The 16,997-nt window shown below is 47.8% G+C and overlaps 1 protein-coding gene across 4 annotated transcripts in view; it reads right to left on the bottom strand.

Annotated features, from left to right (window-relative positions):
- Positions 1-9,934: 9,934 nt before the first annotated feature.
- The window catches only part of DDHD1 (DDHD domain containing 1), a 60,661-nt gene continuing 53,598 nt past the window's right edge, over positions 9,935-16,997 (bottom strand). For 3 of the 4 annotated variants that reach the window (XM_082284115.1, XM_082284116.1, XM_082284117.1), the window contains 4 exons: positions 16,059-16,208; positions 14,542-14,794; positions 12,653-12,832; positions 9,935-10,506 (listed from right to left, as the gene is read on the bottom strand). In XM_082284115.1, coding sequence (XP_082140241.1) covers positions 10,325-10,506; positions 12,653-12,832; positions 14,542-14,794; positions 16,059-16,208 — 765 coding nt within the window. In that variant the 3' untranslated portion in view covers positions 9,935-10,324. Of the gene's footprint in view, positions 10,507-12,652; positions 12,833-12,853; positions 13,034-14,541; positions 14,795-16,058; positions 16,209-16,997 lie in introns of those variants that run through there. The other variant, XM_082284118.1, reaches the window with a different exon arrangement.

Here is a 16,997-nt window from a genome sequence, read left to right as displayed (position 1 = left end):
CCATCAAATCACATGGAAATTAGGCAGCGTCTACAGGATTCACTCCTGGATCTCCAAGGCGAGGTCACCATGTGGAGGGCTGGTTATAAATGACCTGTCCTTCCTGGAAGAGACCCCAATGCAAAGGTGGGAGCTGCTGTCCAACAGAACGAGCCCCTCCTTAGGAGAACCCAAATCCTGGGAGCAGCACTGGCATCTCAGGTGGCTTTGACAGGTGACACCACAGCTGCCACCCTCCGTACCCAAACAGCTTGTGGTCGTGGCAGGTGACATCCCAGGTGGCAGAGGGAGGGAAGAGCAGCTCCCATGCTCCGAGGAGGTGCAGGGAGAATGAGAATCCCCATTTCTTTTCCCTGGGAGAGGTGCCAGGATCAGGCAGGGCCACCCTGCTGTGTCCTTATGTGTCTTCTGCCACCAACCCAACACCCAGGGCCGCGCTGCTGGAGCGTCACTCAGCTGGAATAACTTTCTCTGGAACATTCCCAGTGTGGAGAAACCTGGAGTCAACTTTCCAGGCAAGGCTGTAGGAAAGGAGAAGTGCTACAAGAGAGAGGCTGGCGTGTTCCTGCCCTCCTGCATCCCACAAGATCAAACAGATGGGGGTTGTCCTGTGAGGAAAAGCAATTCCAGGGGGGAGAAAGAAGCAGGAGATGTTCTTTGCAGGATAGCTGCTCCAGGGATCACGGGTGACATTTCCAGCAGGGCAAGGAATGCTGCAGGGTCAAATCCCAGCTAATACAGGGAAGAGTTGGGCTCGTTTCCAGGCACTCTGGCTTCGGGCCAGCCACTTAACTCTCAGCATCTCAGTTCCTGAAGCTGGAAGAGAGACAGGATTTTCTTCCCGGCCTCTGGCATCTCCTGGGCTGTGAGGACTTTGGGAAGCAAGGATGGGGTGCACATCCACAACTGTGGGGGACACTGGTGCTCAGCCAGCCAGTCCCATGCTACAGGTGCAGGGTCAGGTTCAGGAAGTGCCACTGGAATGATCTGTAGCCTGCTTTTTCCAGGGAGTTTTTTCCTTCCCTTGTCCACGTGCTGGGAGCTGCCCACTGGGATGTTGGGAGCGTTGGGATGGCTCCTCACTCACCTTTTCCAAGGGAATTTGGCATCAGTGGTGAAGGTCTGGGGGTCAGCAAAAGGTGGTCTGAGGGCAAGGGCTTAAAGGAATTCCAGGAGGGACCTGTCTGTCTGTCTGTCCCTCCAAGGTCCTTCACAGGCAGCATCTCCCTCACAGCATTCCTGAAAGTAAACAGATAAAAGGCCAAGTTCACCTAATCACAGAATCACAGAATATCCTGAGCTGGAAGGAACTCACAAGGATCATCGAGTCCAACTCCTGGCTCTGCACAGCATCCAGAAGAGAGATCTCTTCAAAATTCCCTCAGGCATTTCCCAGACATCCCAGGCACAACATTCCTCACACAAAGGGCATCCCAGTGGGACTTCCAGGCTTCTGGAAAACCATTTCTGGAGCAGGAGAGCTCCCAAAGACTGCAAGCACCCAAACCCCAGGTAAGCATCTTGCTGCTCCTTCTCTCCAGGACTCTCCTCCCGGGAGCTGGGATGTTTTAGAGCTCACACAGGCATTTCCCAAAGCTGCCTGCAGACTAGAAAACCTTATGTCAGGAAGAAGTCACAAGGCATCCTAACCAGAAACATATTTGGGGAGTGAGTCAGTGGAGGGGGAAGCAAAAAAGAAAGTTGCACCCTTTAACTTGATGAAAAAAGCATATGGCAACAGCCAGTATTGTGAACAACATTCCCTGCTCCGGCAGCCGAGCCAGGGAAAAAAATCATGACTCAATCATTGCATTTCATCCAAATCTAAGGAAAAATCTCGTTCAGGATGGGGTATCCACAGGGAGAGCCCGCCAGAGCTGAGTTTGCTGGTTAACTAACTGAATTGTTTGGAGAGGGGGAAATTTTGCAGCAGGTTTTAGGCTTTAAAAGGCCTGATTCAAACACAGCTTTGGCTGTGGAGTAGCAAGTGAGTGCTGCAGATGTAACTGATGCACAAAATAAATCCATCCCAGCTCAGATTCCACACACAGCTTCTCCTGAGAGCACAGGATAAACCCAGGAGCAGCCTGATCCTTACCCAGGAACAGCTTGCAGCCAGAGCTCCTGCTTCCCCCAGGAGGCTGGGAACGTGTCCCCATAAATCCTGAACCCAAGGAGGCCAAGAATGCCATCAGGATTATGAGGGAGGACTAGAAATTGGCAAAATGTTTGCTGCAAAATCCATATGAACTCTGCTTTCCTTTGGGGACGCATTGCAGGGCTCGGCATTGGCATTCCCAGGCATTCCCAGGCATTCCCAGGCACTGTCAACTGGCTGAGGCTGCTCAGAATCGAAATTCACTGCAGGAAGAAGCAGTGAAACCTCAGCTTTTGGGTTTTTTTCCCAAGGCTCTGTGGCTGCAGATGTCAAAGCTGTTACTCTCAGGGAGCCCCGGGACTTGGGAAGGAAAGTGGATAATCCCTAGAAAGCAGCCTGGAGATGCTGGGTGGGAGCTGCCACATCAGCCCCCCCTGACTCAAGCCATCCATCAGTGCCCGGGTTTTGGTGGCTTTGGGACAGGAATCTGCTGCTCCTTAGAGGCTGCCCACTGAAAATGGGCTGGAGATGGTGCATCAGGGCTGGGACAGGCTCAATCATGGAATCATGGAATCATTGGGGTTGGAAAAGCCCTCTGAGATCATGGAGTCCAGCCATTCCCCCAGCACTGCCAAGGCCACCACTGATCCGTGTCCCCAAGTGTCACATCCACACAGCTTTTAAATCCCTCCAGGGATGGGGACTCCACCACTGTCCTGGGCAGCTGTGCCAGGGCTGGACAGCCCTTTCCATGAAGAAATTTTCCCTAATATCCAATTTAAAGCTCCCCTGGTGCAACTTACCCTGTCCCTTGTTCCCCAGGAGCAGAGACCAGCAGTTCCCTGGACACAGACTGTGCTGTGGGCTCCCTGCTCCAGCTCTGGGAGATCCCATCTAAGCACACAGGACATGAGCTGCCTTTCAGGACTGTCCCTGGGCTGAGTGTGGTCGCTGGAGCAGTTAAATCCTACCAGGACAAGCCTTGAGATAGCCACGATTTGGGTGAGTTCCGAAAAGTAAACAAATAAAAGGCCAAGTTCACCTAATCACAGAGTCACAGAATATCCTGAGCTGGAAGGAACTCACAAGGATCATCCAGTCCAACTCCTGGCTCTGCACAGCATCCAGAAGAGAGATCTCTTCAAAATTCCCTCAGGCATTTCCCAGACATCCCAGGCACAACATTCCTCACACAAAGGGCATCCGAGTGAGTAGAATCCTAAAGAATAATTGGGCACACAAAGGTTGATGGTTTTGAACAAGAAGAGAGTAGTTTAGATTAGATATTAGGAAGCAATCCTTCCCTGTGAGGGTGGGCAGGCCCTGGCACAGGGTGCCCAGAGAAGCTGGGGCTGCCCCTGGATCCCTGGAAGTGTCCAAGGCCAGGCTGGACAGGACTTGGAGCACCCTGGGCTAGTGGAAGGTGTCACCCATGGCAGGGGGTTGGAATGGGACGGGCTGTAAGGTCCCTTCCAAGCCAAACCATTCTGGAATTCCATGAATAACAGGGTGCTGTGGGCAGGACTGAGCCCCTCGTGGGAGGGAGGTCGGTGGCTCCCATCCTGCTCCCCGCCATCCACGCGCGCCCACGGCTCCGCCTGGGAACATCAAGCTCCAACATGTGTTGCACACGTGCTGGCTGATCCACATCAGGCTGATCCACATCAGGCTGTTCCCCAGCGCTGCCAAACTTCTTGATTGAATCAGCTCCTCTCCTGCGCAGGCTGTCTCCCCCTCCTCCCGTCCCCAGGCACATGTAGTGTCTCCAACGCGGAGGTGGATCCGTGACAGCGGAACACGCAGCGCTGCAAAGAACACTTCTGCCCTCTTCCCTTTCCTGCAGCCACCACAAAGCAGCCTCACCTCCCTCCCTACCTCCTGCTGGTTTTTAATACTCCAGTTTTAGATGAGAGTAAACCCCCCCCACTCAGTTGCATGCGAGGAGGGGCAGCCTGGAAGGCATAAAGGAGAATTCCCAAGGAGTTTGGCAAGAGACAGAACTGTCCCATCGGAACAGGCTTTGGAAATAGAATATTCAGCTGCTGTCTCAGTGTGAGCCCTCCCTGCAGAGCACTCAGGGCTGCACACCAGTGCCACATCCCAGATCTTCAAGGATTGCTTTTCCAACAGGATCTCACCTTGTCCAAAGCACAGAGCCCGGAAGCTGTGAAACTATTTGGGAAAATAATGGTGGAATGTCGTGGTGGGATTGCTGGAACAAACAGCTGTAAGGAAGCAACTGGAATCAGAGAATCATAGAATTCCAGAATGGTTTGGGTCGGAAGGGACCTTAAACCCCATCCACTCCTACTCCTTGCCATGGGCAGGGACACCTTCCACTATCCCAGGCTGCTCCAAGCCCCATCCAACCTGGCCTGGGACACTTCCAGTGATCCAGGGGCAGCCACAGCTTCTCTGGGCACCCTGTGCCAGGGCCTCCCCACCCTCCCAGCCAGGAATTCCTTCCCAATATCCAATCTAAATCTCGCCTCTTTTAGTTTAAAACTCCTCCCTCTTGTCCTAGAAAGTGGAGTTTGTTTTGGAAGTGGTCTGTCCCTTTTTAAATTAGTCTAACTTAAATTTCCATACTGAAAGTGCTTCTGGCAAAGCTGAAAGTACAAAAGTTATTTTTAAACTTCAGTATCGGTCACTTAAAAGTAATTATGAATGTGAAAATTTCTGACAAATCCTGCAGTAATAAACATCCTGGAAAGACATCAGGGCAGGAAATTGGCATTTTAAGATTCAAAGTATGGATGTTCCTCATTTGCATTTCCAGCTCAGCACAGCAGGAGCGAGATGGAAAGGTGGGAAGATAAAACATCTGCGCATGTTTTGGCTCTTCTCATCTTTCAGAGGATTTGTGCCATTTTGCATTTCCAACAGGAAACCCCTGTCCCGGGAGCTGGGGGGGCTGTTCCTGCCCAGCTGGACCACAGTGACAAAGGGCAGGGATTGGGACAGCCCCGCTCCAAACCACGGGGGTTTCACAAGAGGAGATTTAGTTTAGATATTGGAGAGGAATTCTCAGCTGTGAGGGTGGTGAGGCCCTGGCACAGGGTGCCCAGAGAAGCTGGGGCTGCCCCTGGATCCCTGGAAGTGTTCCAGGCCAGGTTGGACAGGGCTTGGAGCAGCCTGGGCTAGTGGAAGGTGTCCCTGCCCATGGCAGGGGGATGAAACTAAATGGTTTTTAAAGTTCTTTCCAACCCAAACCATTTTGGGATTCTCTGGTGGCAGCACAACCTCATTTTCAGCTTTGGGAAGGTGTGAGAGACACCAGTAGGTGAAAGAGACCACAAAACCAAGGTCAGCAGAGTTACTCTCCTTTCCCCCTCCCCATGGCTTTGGTTTCCAACCAGTCTTGGCTTTGCAGGCTGAGGAATAGGAACAAAAAGCCAGAATGGAGCAGTGAAATGGTGAGACAGAGCTGCCCTTTAAGTGCATGGTCTGGGACCAGTCTGAGATGAGATCCTGACTTTCTAGAGATACTGGAAGAGTCACAAAATGAGCAAGAACAACAGACTGGATGTGAGGTCCTTGGAGCTTGAGTGTGCCAGAGAAATTTGGATGTCCCCTCTCCCATCTCAGCCCCATTGGGGGTTGGGATCAGATCATCTTTAAGGTCCCTTCCCAAACCATTCTGGGATTCTCTGTCCATGCCCACAATCAGTGAGGCCCCAGGGAATGGGCAGCGTAGCTGCCAAGAACTGGTATTTTATTTGGGAAACAAAGAGAGGAATTAATCCATGGCAGATGCTCGCAGAATCATCAAATGAAACCCCTCCCTTTGGATAAATCATCGAGGATTTCAAAACCACAAGAGATGGCTCCTGGAACAGCTCATGTTTGCAGGGAGCTTCTCACTCCCGAAGGGAAAGGACTGGCCAAGGTTTGCTGGAGAGCTGCAGAGGGAGAGGGGGGAAAAGGCTGATGCTGGAATTTGCTTCCCAGTGGTACCAGAGAGCAATGACCCCCAGGGTGACCTGAAACTTCATAGCCAGGTATTTCTCTCCATGGATTGGGAGTTCTCTTGGAAGAGGAGAAGTGTTGACACACTCTGAGCTGTGCTGCCAGTTTTGGAGCTTCTGCAATGGCACGCAGGGAAACACAAACCATTGGATTTCTGTAGCAAAGTGGGGGTCAAATGGGCGCCCAGGGATGCAGGAGAAACACGAGGAGCAAGGAATCAGCCCTGGGAGAGCCCAGCCCAGCTCCACTGCTGGCTGAAGTGCCAAAATTCATTGACAAGGACAGAAAGTGCTTTGTCAGTGCCGGGGTTGAGCTGACAGCAGCAGCCAGAGCGACACAAACGCAGTGAGAGAGAACATTGCAAAGGCATCCTGGAAGCTGAACACACCCAGATGGGATCTGCTGATGCTGGGCTTCCAGCAGAAGTCTTGGGGATTACAGCAGCAGAGCGTGCCTCTTGGGGTTCAAACGGGTTCCAGGATTTCCACTGGAAGTCTTGAGGATGCTCAGACAAGCACGAAACAAACAACAATTCCAGCAGGCAGGAATCCAGCAGGAATGAAATCCCAGCACTTCAGAACAGGTTGGAGTGCAGTGGGGAAGAGACAAAAGCACAAAAACCACCTGTGGAAGAGGGAGGGAAAAGCCAAACCAAGAGAAATGGTGGGGCTTTTTTTGGAGGAAAATTATTATTAAATGGAGATCAAACTGGGCCTTGGTGTGTAAAAGCTTTCTGATGGTGACTGAAGATGTTTGGCAGAGCCTGGGGAGGTGACCCTGTACAGGTCAATCACCTGCAGTCCAAATCCAGTAGAAAAAAGATGTGTGGAGGCTGAAATCTCATCTCCAAGCTAATAACCGAAAATCAGGGAACAAAGAACTCCAAATAAACTCGCCTGGCAGAGGGCACACACAAATATACATTAACTATCTCAGTGCAAACAGGTGATTCATGAACTCAGCTTGAGAAAAATCAATTCCCAACGATTCAGGTTTGGCAGAGTCAGCTTGACATCCAAGCACATGGGGAAGGAGCACCAGGACAGTGTGGGAATCTGGGAAGAAGAGGTGGCAACCAGGCAAAATATATATATGGGAATGTGAAATGTGTTTCAGCTCAGCCTGATAATACTAATTAGGAAAGGAGATAAAATAATTGAAGTTGGCCAGCCAGACTGTCCATGGTGAAATAAAGCAAAGGGTGTCTGACTCCAGAAACTCTGGCACTGAAGCAGGGAGTGAGTGAATGCGAATGGAGAGGAAGCTGCAGCAAAACCATGACAGAATAATTAGGAGGAAAGGGAGAGAATTAATAATAAAATTCAAGCTCATTATCTGCAAAAATGACCTTGTAGCAAAACCATTGTAAGCAACAAAGTTGGACAAAGACCTCAAGGCCAAGTTTGGAAAACAGGTCGGTATCAGGCAGAAGACTGACAGCAGCGAGGAACATTCCCCTTATCTTGGTTTCTCAGGAAAAACCACCAGTCAACACAGCTTGGAAAGCTCAACATTGTCCTTGCAGAAGAAAACAAGTCAGCAATTGGAAGCCAGGACATTCCAGCTCTGTATTATGCCACAGAGCATCTGACCAGGAAGTTTGAAGCAGCAGAAGTGACCCTACTTGAATTCTGTGCTGCACCACACAACAGAAACGGGGCAACCCTTCCACCACCTTCAATGTCTGCTTTGCAAATAGGATTTCACCTTTACAGCAGGAAGAGGGGCGTTTTTTGAGGATTAAAAAGATGAAAGCCTGCCCACAGTGTGTTTAACATCTCTGCATACAATTTAGAATAAATCTCCATTGATTCTTTCAAGGTGTGTTTTCTATTCAGGATTTAGCTTGGGAGATTAGTAGGTGGTCCAGGGAGCTGCCAATTAGGACAGAATCATAAACAAACACACCCATCAACTCAGGAAAAACACAAAGGGATGATCAGGTATTGGCCCTCATTATCCCTTCTCCTCCCAGCAGTATCATTTACTCCTCAGCTCTGCCTTGCCCCCGATTTTCCAAGGGGCATGGACCTTAAAAGTTGGATCTCATCCCTTATATGGAGAGCAGTCAGCAAGTACCAGCATGTTCTGAGGCCAGGGGAACAGCTATTCCATAAATCTGAAACTTGTTCTGGACAACAGCAGGGTTTCCACAGACCACAAGAATTGCAGGAATTAACCCCTTTTGTTTACAGCCCTTAAAAAGGGATCCAGTGTGGATCCAGTGGTGGAAGGGAGAAGGCAGCAGCGCCACAACCCAGCTCAAAGCACTGAAACACCAACTATGCACATTTGGAAACGTTTTGAACGTTCTAAATAAAAAAGGAGATTCTCCTTTTTGTGTTTAAGTTGTCCTCATTAGGAGGAGCTGATTAAACAACTTATCTGGAGAGCCCAGTCCTGTAAACACGAGGCCGTTTGCTGGAGTGGAGGCTTCCTCCTCTCAGGGGTTATTTTCCTTTCCTGGGATTGCTCACCCACCAGGGTAAACAGGTCAGGCAGGAGAGCTCCAATTCTCCGAGGCCAGATGGAATTTTTCACAGATCCACACTGAAGCAAGGTCCTTCACCATCTGAATGTTGGATGTTGCTTCACTGCAGTGCTGTTCGTGTCATTTGCCCTTCCCATTCCCCCTCCACTCCTCCCTTCCCCTTTTGTTTCTCCCGCTTCAGAATTATTCCTAAATCCCTAGCACCAGCAGAGAGTCCTAACTCCCAATTCCTCCAGAGAAGGATCAGCCCAAATAAATAAAAATTCGGGAGAGGAGCCACCCTCTCCCCCCAGGCAGGGAATTCTGGAGGTTTCCACAGCTCCAGCCACCGCTGTGCTGCCGTGGGCTGATGTTGCCACATCTGTTTACACTGAGAACACGACGATTCACCACCACCACAGCCTGAGATTTTTGTTATTTTAACTGAAGTTTAGGCTCTGCAGCTCCCACATGTGCCATGCAGATCATAAATACCTCGGGCAGAGGCAGCTCTGAGGGCAAATGTCCAACACTTCTGCTCCAGAGCCTTCCACGTTGTTTTAAAATCTCAGCAATGACCCTCCAGTGTTTTATTTGGAGATTATTCCCTTTCATCCAAACACTTCCCTCTTGACTTCTGAATTAGTTTCAGATACAAACCTAATCTAAATGTTGGTATTCTCAGGCCTCACCGAGTTTATTTTATGGTGCTGTCTCTCCCCCTGCACATAAATATACACATCCATATGTTTTTATGCAAACACACACATGTATGGATTTAATTATGGTAAACAAAGGACAGCTGGATCCTCTGCAAACCAATCTAATGTGCCTGAGAAACACTTGGAACCTGAAAAAGCAAAAGCACTTACCTCTGAGAAGAACGTGACTGATGTCATTTGTGTGAAACCACAAATATTTATTTTTAATGAAAAAATACTTAAAGTGTGCCACAGTGTCCATATATTCATTTGAATAGTAGTACAAAGATATGTATTTCTGAGAAAAAGTCTTAACACTGTAGAAAATAAATGTGGTTCTTAAATTATGTCAAAAGAAACCAGTAAAAAAGTAATGTTTTATACACTGGAATAAAATGAAACGATTCGAGAGAATAATAAATTATAATTACAGTATTTCAAATATTTGCTTCATGCTTTTTTTCTTCTCTTCAGCATTAGTTTCTAAATGTGTCACATAGGATAGGCCCTCAGAAGCCAGCAGTCAGAATGGGCTTCCAATGTGGGGATAATTGGATGTGGAGCTGACTAAAGTCCTGGAAAAATGACACCACCGCTTGTTACTCACGGCTACATAAAACATCAGAACATGGCAGGTTTAGGTTTGCACTGAACATGTATTTTTTTGTTAATGGAAATTAATTCAGGTTTGGTTTGTTGTTTTTTTGTTGGTTTTTTTTTTTTTTTTTTAAATCCACTAAATTTTTTTTAGTAGTTTAATGAACTAAACAGCAATTATGGTCATTAACAAGGATGTCACCCAAGCACAACTGCTCACGGGATGCTACAACGCTGTCTTGGCTCTTTGTACAGTCCACGTTGACAGGAATTTGGAATCCCTTCAGGTCTAAGTCAGCACTGCAAAACATTGAAAACTATAAAGTGCTTTGAAATACAAATAACCTCTCCTCTTTAGAAATAGGAAAAACCCCCAAACATGCACTTAAACCTGAAACCTCCATGCCACAGGTCCTGCAGCTCTGCAGTAAAACATCTGCTTTGTGCCACTGGTTTGTGAAGTTTCCTCTCCTGTCCCCAGTCCGAAATTCAAATAGTGTCTAAATTGGATTTGTCAGTCTCTTCTTGGTCTTGTTTGTACATGAAGGTGAGGAGGAAAAGGGCAATATCCAGAGATGACCAGTAAGCAGTGTGGGATGTGACTGCGGACCAGTATCTGCTCTCCACGAGACCTTCCCTGAGCTCAAAGTCGATCCTGTGCTCCAGTTCCACTGGAAAATGAACAAGAAAAGGAACAAGAGTGATGTTAGAGCTGCAAAAACACCAGCCTGCTTTCCCATCAGCTTCAGGTTCTGATTCTGTTGTTGCACAAACAACACATGCAACCTCTCTGTGTTTACATTTCACAGGGCACTCAACTAAATCAAAATTTAATAATATATAAATACATTTTAATGCCCGTGTATTTGGCATAAACCTAAGAGTGGTGCTGAGTTCAGTTAAAAAACATGGAAACTAAACCTGCTCTTAGAGGTCTTTTCCAACCTGAATGATTCTGTGATTCGAAAACTTGGGAAAAGACAGCTTTTTATCAAGCAGCTGTTTTCCTTATAGTAACTCTATAAATGTATTTATTTACACTTGTTATGATAACTACAGAGAAATATCCAGCAAATGCTGAGGCCCCACTAGGAAACTTTCTGAAATAAATGGATTTCTTGCATTTTTAGTGTCTATACAAGGAGACTACACCCAATACTACAAGCTCTTCCTGCAAAGTCATCCCTCCACAGCTCTGCCCTTTTAATATCCTGATTATTCCAAGTATATTTCAGCAGTTACCCTTTTATTTCAATGGCTTCTCTGATTAATGCCACATTCAAAGTAATTACCACTGCATTTTAACTGGGCCAATGTTAACCTACTGCTAAGGCACTGCAGCGGTCAGAAAACCTCTACGAGGAGCAATAAAATAAAAAGGACAAAAAACCTAAAAGCCTGCTGAGCTACAAAAGCCAAAGTCCCAGAGTGAGTCAGAAATGCAGCCGTTTATCAAAGCCACTTGGAAGGAATTTTAATTCTTGGCTCGAGGAGCACAGAAAGGGAGCATCGCACAAGCGCCGGCAGACGCGGCACAGATCTGCTTCCCCAGGAGCATCACCCCACTCTGCAGTAAGGAGAGGGAGCCAGAGCCTTGGAACAGCAGCAGACAAGCGCAGTCCTTTCCAAGAAGGAGAGTTTATCCCAAAAAACCCCAGTGGCTGGGCAGGAAGGCCGCCCCAGCCGGCTCCGAGAGGCCGTTACGGGAGCTTGGGCGGGAGCCAAACCCCACCACAGCCCTCAGCGAGCACAGCCTTTGGTGGGGATTGCATCATCCAGCTCCCAGCCCAGCTGGCCTCTGCTCCACCTTCTCCTTCTATGGAGCAGGGATGGGCTTCCAGCATGGAGGGATGTGGGATTCATGCAGGAAGCCCTCAATGTCCCAAACCCACCCTCCCCGAAAGGACTCCCTCGGCAGCTCTGTGATGTTTCCTGTACTGCTTCTCTACTTCCCTCATGTCTAACCTGAAGCTTCCTGCCCTCAAACACTGACTCAGAGAGGTTCTGTGTTGAAATTAGTGATGAACAGACAGCGATCCATCATGTGGATGTTGTCACAGGACACTTGTGACTCCTTCGATTGCAAAAACCCCCTTGTGTCCTGCAGCAGTGCCAAGGGGAGTTCAGAAATAAATCCAAAGATGAATTTCCTGAGAGGAAGTACCTATGCTTTTCAAAAAACCCAGCTGCTCAAATTGCACTTTCTGTTCTGAGCAGTTCAGATCAGGACAAGGACAGCTTCTGTTTCCAGTCATACGTGTCCTAAAATCCAGATTGCTTCAGAATGGGAAATGCATGGTGGAATGGGGAGTTTAGGTGGAAAAAAGGGTTTAGACTGTCAGAGGGCATGGTTAGATTAGCTACTAGGAAGAAAATCTTGGCTGTGATGCTGGGGAGGCCCTGGCACAGGGTGCCCAGAGAAGCTGGGGCTGCCCCTGGATCCCTGGAAGTGTCCCAGGCCAGGCTGGACGGGGCTTGGAGCAGCCTGGGCTAGTGGAAGGTGTCCCTGCCCATGGGATTTAAAGTCCCTTCCAATCCAACCCAGGAGCAGATTCACAGAATCCCAGAATGGTTTGGCTTGGAAGGGACTTTAAAAATCATCCCATTCCACCCCTGCCATGGGCAGGGACACTTTCCACTAGCCCAGGCTGCTCCAAGCCCTGCCCAAGCTGGCCTTGATAGTCAATATTCATCACTTTAGGGCAAACCCACAATAGCAAATCCTGTCATGTGCACTTATGGCATTTCCAGCCCCCCACCCCACACAGCTGCACCCCACTCTTGCTTCCCTGGATCCACAGGGTGGGCATCACTCACCTGTAGGTTCGAGGAATCCCGAGCTGCTGTGTGGTAAAGGTGGGGTCCCAACAGTTGTGGCCTTCTTCTCGTCCCCCTCAGGTCCATCTTTTCCTGTCTCCATGGTCTGGGGGGTGGCACTGGACCGGCCAAACCTGGAGAAGAGCATCCCACCGAGGCCCTTCCCGATGCTTGCAGCTCCTGCATCCAGCACAGAGGGGAAAACCCAACCCAAGGTGCATCAATCAAACTGCAAATTAAAGTCACTGCAGCACCCGTTCATTAGAGCTGAGTGATGCAAAACACTCTTGGTGCTTTCCTAGGGTGGGAACATCTGACTGGAGTGTGCTGTGTTTATCCCCAGGCTCATCTCGTCTACAAGCAAAAGCTGTAATTTGGAAGCTGTATTTAGAGAAAAAAAATTGCATGAAATACATCTGCAGAGAGAAATCTGGTACTTTGAAGGATGTGTTGTGATTCCTCTTTCATAAAATGTCTAAGACAAAAATGCTTTCTAACAACGTTGGTGCCTTCTGCACTTAAAAATCCCGTTAGCACATTTAAGACATTTCTCTTATTAAGGGTCCATTGCCCTCACAGACCTTTAAAAATGTTACATCATCCTTTAAAAGGACTATTTTGGTTGCTCAGGAAGAGGGATCTGAAGTTAAGAGCAGCTATGTCATGTTTTATCCCGACTCTGCTGCCACCTCATGGACAAGATATTGAAGTTACTATGGAAACCCCCCAAAAAAGAGGCCACTCTGCTCTGAAATACCACATATTTCTACTTGAGGAAAAACTGCTTTTTTATACTTATTTGATTGGGAAGATTCCTGGCACTAGGCTTCTCCCAAATCCCACACAGAGAGCTAAAGAAAAGCCTTGAGTCAACAAAAACTGCAAGTGCATGCTCAAGCATAAGCTCCAGTGAAGGGAATTTAAGCTCACTTAAACCAGGGCTTATTTTGACTAAGAAAGCCAGAAAGGAACAGACTTTATATTAAACCAGCCCGAATTTCCTGTTGTAGAATCATGAGTTAAAGGTAACTGTAATGGGTTACATGGTGTGATTTTTCTCCTATCTGCCAATACTAGGAAATGGAATCAGAAAACAAGCTTTAATTTAATTTTTTTTCCATGAAGCAGAATGGAAACTATTAAATCACCGAGATGTTACTTCAATAAGGCAGACAAAAATAAGGCAGCAATAGCATGAACTACATCATCTCCCCCAAGCTTTGTCTCCAATGAACATAAACTGGTTTTTATTTCAGAGCAAATGTCAGCTGGGATTAAACCAAACCCGACACCTACAGAACTCACTGAAATCATCCTCTGCCAGAGGGGATTTTGGAGGTTGGAGCAGATGATCTCCAGAGGTCACTTCCAACCTCAGCCACTCTTTGATTCTGTGCAGCAGATGGGAACAGAATCGTGGGATGGTTTGGGTTGGAAGGGACCTTAAAGATCATCCAGTTCCATCCCCTGCCATGGGCAGGGACACCTTCTGCTATCCCAGGTTCTCTGACCTGGCCTTGGACACTTCCAGGAATCCAGGGGCAGCCACAGCTGTGCTGGAAAACCTCAGGGCCTCACCACTCTCACAGAGAAGAATTCCCAATTCCCAATCTCCCATCCAGCCCTGCCCTCTGGCACTGGGAAGCCATTCCCTGTGTCCTGTCCCCCCATCCCTTGTCCAAAAAACCTCTCCAGCTCTCCTGGAGCCCCTTGAGGCACTGGAAGGAGCTCCAAGACCTCCCCAGAGCCCTCCCCTCTCCAGTTGAACACCCCCAGCTCCCATCCCATCTCCAGAGCCGAGTTTCCTTAGGGCTGTACCCCAACCCTGGGGGAGCAGCGAAGCTCCCAGAGGAGCTGCCATCCCATCCCAGGGACAGAGGGGGCATTACCCAAAATGCTGGCTTTGCCAATGTTGGTGATGGACTCCCCGTAGTGGCGCCGCACCATGACCGGGGACGTGGTGGGGCTGGGCGCTGCCGAGGCGCTCTCGGTGTCCGGGGCTGAGGTAGCTTCTTTGGTGGGGTTGAGGAAACTTGGCTTCATGTGCTCGTAAGGGAGGGGGTTGGCTGTGTTGTACCAGTGGATCTGCACAGGTGAGATGTTGCTGTAGTGTTTCAGGATTAAGGGTTCTAATCTGTAGGCCTGAAAGGGGAATTCGGAGCAAAGATCAATTCCCGGGTGTCCTGACTGGGGAAAAAAACCCCACTTTCCCTTCCCATCCAGAGCTCTCTCCAGCTTCAAATCCAGAATATCTGCAGTAAGCAAAGCCTAGAAGGTGACACAGTGGTGGTGTTATGGTCTGATTCACTTTTAGTTTCACAGCCTGGAAGATTAATCAGCTGCTTGTGAACCCAATTTTGCACTTGTCTCTGCAACACTTGTACTACACGTTGTTACCAACACACAGGTTACTAACAGATGGCTGTACTGAGAGAACAAACTTTCTGTAAAGTTAAGCTGATTCTAACACAACAGAGAGGGAGGAAGTGGCTGGGTAACGTTTTGTTTGATGGCTCTTCGTTGATCCCTGTGTAAACCATGAATTAGGTTTATTTAAAAAACATTTTCCCATTGATTATTTATTTCTCTTTGTCCACTTAGATGTAGAAAAGCATCCTGCACTTCCTTATTTTAAAACTAAGTGAAGTTACTGTTCGCAGAGTGGAACCAATTGTCCCTGACAATCCGGGAAAACTCTGGAATAGCTGGAGTTGAACGTGACCTTGAGATGAGCATGTTTGGATTCCCACCTGAATACATTAAAATTCAGCTCCTTTAAATAGGAAAGTATCCCCAAATTGCTGTTCTACATGAAATTCCAAATGAGACTTGCAGCAAAGAAGTTACCAAGGGGATGCAGATCAAAGGTTCAGTACCTGATTTGGTACCAGCCAACACTGGCTGCTGTGGAATGAGGAAAAGGCAGAGCTACACCAATAATCCTCTCCCAAATATAATCAACAAACTTTTACTCCTAGGATCCTTTGGAAAAAAACCCCAAAAACCAGTCTTTGATTTTCCGTAGTATCTGCTTGTGAAGTCTTTTTTAACAGCAAAAATGTCTTTAGAAAGATGATGATATTTTAATGGAAGTCAGGAAGTTAAACACAAAATCCTTGTCTGAAGAAGGATTATTTCTTTGCAAAAAAAAAAAAAAATCAGAATAATCTCAAATCTTATGCTTATTACTATGAAAAGAGAAGCAAAACATGTGTTATTTAAGGCAATTATTTGTAGGAAATGTAATTCTACAGTTCCAACCCCCAAGCCATTGTATAAAAACCATTAACACATAAACCTCTGCTGGAACATACTTGTGTTGACTCACACACTTTGAAGATCCCACGTTATCCCAGAGCTTAAAAACAGGCAAGGTAAAAGCTTGACACTGCAATTAGAGACTCACCACTGGATCTGTTGGATGGAAAATGTTTAATAATCGGTTACAAATGGTTCTGGGCAGGATGTGATCCTGGCTGCCGCTGGTTCCGGGACGGATCCCACGCAAGGCCAGGAACACTGCCAGTGGGGATCCCATACAGAAGAAATTCTCAACCTGGGGAGAGATTTCATCCATGTTAATGAGGATGGAAATGATGCTTCCTAACACGGCTGGATTTGATTTCTCTCTCCACCTGATTTCTTGGTTTCAACGGAGGGACTCAAAGTCTCAGTCAGCCCAAACAGGGGAGAACACCATAAAACCCATAAATGAGGGTTAGATTGCCCTTGGCTGCATGTTGGGGTGCTACACAGTTGGAAAACCAAAAATCAAGCTGGGTATTTGAACTCAGAGAGGTCCACCAGCGCTGGAAAGGCTGGAGCAAGGAGAGTTTGGGAGAGGCTATGGAAATATAATGAATCTGATTTCTCCTGGAGCTGCCCAAGCTTACCACGCCTCCTCATTCTTATCCTAACCAAGTGCTCCATGATTTTCTTGCTACACCTGGTGTTAAGTGAACAGAATGGTGCTTGTCACCAGTGCCACCATGTCCCAGGAGCAGGCACAGCACACTGAGACACTCTGATGTCACCCAAAGCTGCTGGGACCTCGCTCTCAAGCCCTGCCTCCAACACCAACTGAGCAAATCTGAGCTGCCACATCTGAGAAGTCACTGAACCTGCTTTTAGGGTTAATTACAACCAACCCAAGGTCAGAATTTAACACTGAACCCCCACTACCAACCCTCGGGCATCGCCTCCTAAAACCACCAAATGGAAAACTCTGTGGTAAAAGATATTTCCCTAAGCCAAAACTACCTTTTAACCTTTGTTTTCTTATTTGAAAAATTAATTTTACCATCATCAGATGCTCAGCCAGCAACAGAAATTGCTGAATTCCTGC

This window comes from Coloeus monedula (genome assembly GCF_965178545.1).
Source record: "Coloeus monedula genome assembly, chromosome: 6".
Lineage (NCBI taxonomy): Eukaryota > Metazoa > Chordata > Aves > Passeriformes > Corvidae > Coloeus > Coloeus monedula.
This window is presented reverse-complemented; position numbering and strand designations above follow the sequence as displayed.